Source organism: Sinocyclocheilus rhinocerous, unplaced genomic scaffold (genome assembly GCF_001515625.1).
Source record: "Sinocyclocheilus rhinocerous isolate Xijiao unplaced genomic scaffold, SAMN03320098_v1.1 scaffold3248, whole genome shotgun sequence".
Lineage (NCBI taxonomy): Eukaryota > Metazoa > Chordata > Actinopteri > Cypriniformes > Cyprinidae > Sinocyclocheilus > Sinocyclocheilus rhinocerous.
In genome coordinates, this window is record NW_015643563.1 from 90109 (window position 1) to 93813 (window position 3705).

Below are 3705 nucleotides of genomic sequence, written 5' to 3' on the forward strand. Positions count from 1 at the left end.
CTTTACGGAGCTCAACGGCTCTGAACGGCTCTAGCCCAAGCTGTGATATAAACGAACGCTATTGGCTATTTTAAAAAGGGGCGGGGCTGCTTGATATGTCCCGCCCTGTCTTCCTGTTTCAGTTAAAATGACGTCAACACATAGAGTAACGCTGCGTGTTTCTAAGCATTTCAGGGGACCTTTAAATATAGTCTTACCAGATGACAATAGTGACGATTTTCAGCACTGCTTCATTGAGACTTTGGCAGAAGTTTACCAGAGCGCTGCCGTTAGGACCCATCCTGCCCAACATTATGCCTGTGCAAAATTAAGCAACGATATGCAAATATGAGATATGATATGAAAACATTTACACATTTATCATCCAATTCATCTGTTGTCTCTGTGCCAGCGTTCTCACCCATGGTGGCAGAGAAAATGACGATCCCCAGGACGTTCATGCCCTCGCTGGTGCCAGGAAGCGTCCGCATTACCACGTCGGGAGGTGGCGTCAGATCCAGCTGGAAGTTCTGGATGTCCGTCCCGTTATCGTCCTGAATCCCATAGATGAGAGCGCGCCGAGTGGTGGTTTCTGTCAGGCTGGTGGCCACTGTCGTCTTGGGAGTCTTCATTATGGGCACACTGTTGGTACGATACTACAGAGAAGAAACACAAAATGAATCTTGAATGAATGAAAATTTGCTGAAATTGTATTCGTCCTCTGGCCATCCAATATGTAGATGAGTTTGTTTCTTCATCAGGTTTGGAGAAATGTAGCATTCCATCACTTGCTCATCAATGGATCCTCTGCAGTGAATGGGTGCCGTCAGAATGAGAGTCCAAACAGCTGATAAAAACATCACAATAATCCACACCACTCCAGTCCAGCAATTAATGTCTTGTGAAGTGAAAATCTATGTGTTTGTAAGAAACAAATCTTTCATTAAGACCATTTAACCTTAAATTGTTGCTTACGGCTAAAATACGAGTCCTTTGTCCATAATATTGCTTTCTGCAATGAAAAAATCATCTTGTCTGAATTGGGAGAGAAATCTGCACGGATCAAGCATCGTTTACAAGCTAAAACAGTTTTAAACAAATATGTGGGTGGATTTTGATGTGAAAGGACAACAGAGGATGGACTTTCCCAATGGAGGAAGCATTATTATGGATTATGGACTCATATTTTAGTCAGAAGCAACGGTTTGAATTTGAAAAAAGAAAAAAAAAAATCTTGATGGATTTGTTCTTACAAACATGCAGCTTTTCTCTTTACAAGCCATTAAATGATGGACTGGAGTGGTGTGGATTACTTGTGGATTATTGTGATGTTTTTATCAGCTGTTTGGACTCTCATTCTGACGGCACCCATTCACTGCAGAGGATCCATTGGTGAGCAAGTGATGCAATGCTACATTTCTCCAAATCTGGTGAAGAAACAAACTCGTTCTACATAATTCATGGCTATCTGTGGATTCTTACCTGTTGAAATGTGGCTTGAACGAGGTTGGCTGGAAACATGTTTCTGTTTGGAGACATAAAATACATCACAGTTATACACGTGCATAGAGTAGCATTGAACTGCACTGAATACTTTCAATAGGACTTTCCTTGAAAACATATATTGTACACAACTTATAGTAACCTTCATACAACTGTCCCTGCCAGTTCCTTGGTGTGTGTAAATATATATAAAAAAAAATCCTTTTACATTTTGTCATTAGGACAGAAAACAACCATGTAAAAGAAAAATAATAATAATGGAAGGCCAACAAATGCATAATGAAAAATACATTTTCTGCTGTTGAAGGATGTTGACACTTTCAAAGATGGACAAAAAAGAAAATTATTCATTATTCATTACGGGGTGAATTCAATCTTGTGCCAGTTTTGTGAGGTTCTTCAGTGCAAAAAAATGCATCCTATTCACAAATAATCATGTATTCATGAAACCAATTATGTATTGGTTTGTATGGAATAATGTTGGTACACCTTTATATCAAATATTTAATAAATAAACATATTTAATTTGATTTAATATTAAATATTTATATATAAAATACATAATATCAAATATTGATTTACTTGTTTTTCATTTTTAAGCATTTTCATCACAAAACCAAAATAAAAAAATGTATGTATTTTTTAGAGGGGTTTTTGAGGATTGAAGTATTGAAGTTGAAATAATTCTTTCTGATCTATTTCAGATCTTCAAGATATGGACCCCAGAAGCAAGTGTTGATCCTAACGGCAACATATGCAGTGAGTACAAACAAAGACTCTTTTAATAATACACTACAAACTTTTCCAAAGCCAGAGTCTGGAATTCCTGTCGAAGCACACATGCTTTTTTTGTTTTTTTTTCTAAAGAAAGAAGATGTGCGATTAGTATCTGAAGGTGTTAAAGGAAGAATCTACAACACATACATTTTGTACTTTTTGTACATACTAGATATGCAATGTTTACAGATTCTTAGATTTCATAGATTTGATTTGTTTTTATAATAAATGAGATTAAAAATTGAATGTTTAATACCATTAAATTTAACATAGCTATTACACTGATTTTTGATTTAAAAATATCCAATAGTCATAAGAACCTCTATAAAAACACACACAAGACACACAAAGCAGTAAATGTGTATGTGTGTATACTTCAGACACAAATACCTGTGAAAACTAATGAGACTAGCCTGGATTGGTAGTATAGTCATATTGTGCTGTATGAACGGATGAGATTCATTCATTAGCATCCAAACACATTCTGTGCATGCGAGAGCCGCTGGAGCAGGACCAGATGTTCTGCATGATCCCAGTGCACTATTCAGTGTGATGCAAATGTGCTGTTAGTTTGGGTCTACGTAAATAATGGCCCGGCTCGTGGTCTTTTCACACTGAGGCATAAAGCGCTGTATTGTTGCAGGTAAATAGCGGAACCCATTGAGTTTTCCTCTTATGCTTTAATGGAATTTAAATTAAATGTTCATAACCGACTCTCAGTTCCACAGTCCAAGACTCTCAGTTTACTGCACATTTGAAAATAGACGCTACTTATACACTGTAAAAAAAATTGTTTCATCTTAAAATTATTTGTTACCCCGCTGACTAATTTTTTTTAAGTTTAGTCAACTAAAATATCCAAGTTGTCACTTAACATTAAGTAACATAAAATTTCAGTTTTTAAAAGTTAAACAATTTTATTATTATTTTTTTTACAGTGCAATAGCGCACAGCCGCAATGGATTTCACAAAATATTTGAATGGAAAATGGGTGTGTGAATGCATTTTGCATCTGTTTGTGTGTTTGTGCAACAATTTTTTTTTTTTTTTTTCGTGATGTAAGCTCTTACTTCTCAATGTAAAAATAGCTTTGCTTGTGCATGCATTTTGCATCAGTTTATGTTCGTTCATTCTGTCCATTAAGGAGATTTTATACCTGTGCATGCAGGTTTTTAGTTCTTTGTTTTGCTTTTTCAGTGCAACAATATAAAGACCAACATGCGCATGTTAGATGTGTACTTGACACTTTCATTTTCATGCTTCTTTAGCAATTAAAAGGAGTAAGTAGTGTTCTTGGCTGGTATATGTACCAGTACACTAAATTATCAATACTCAGAATCATTGAGTTCACAAATTATTTTGACATTCATATGTCTTAGATGGGTGAAATTTCCTTTCCTTTCCTTTCCTTTCCTTTCCTCTCCTCCCCTCCCCTCTCCTCCCCTC

The 3705-nt window shown here is 36.1% G+C and overlaps 1 protein-coding gene across 1 annotated transcript in view; it reads right to left on the reverse strand.

The window, feature by feature from the left end:
• slc1a7b (solute carrier family 1 member 7b) overlaps positions 1-3705 on the reverse strand; it is a gene marked incomplete at its 5' end in the record, with an annotated part of 64526 nt that overhangs the window by 15301 nt on the left and 45520 nt on the right. The window contains 3 exons of the mRNA XM_016574848.1: positions 198-297; positions 401-635; positions 1462-1504. Coding sequence (XP_016430334.1) covers positions 198-297; positions 401-635; positions 1462-1504 — 378 coding nt within the window. The remainder of the gene's footprint in view (positions 1-197; positions 298-400; positions 636-1461; positions 1505-3705) is intronic.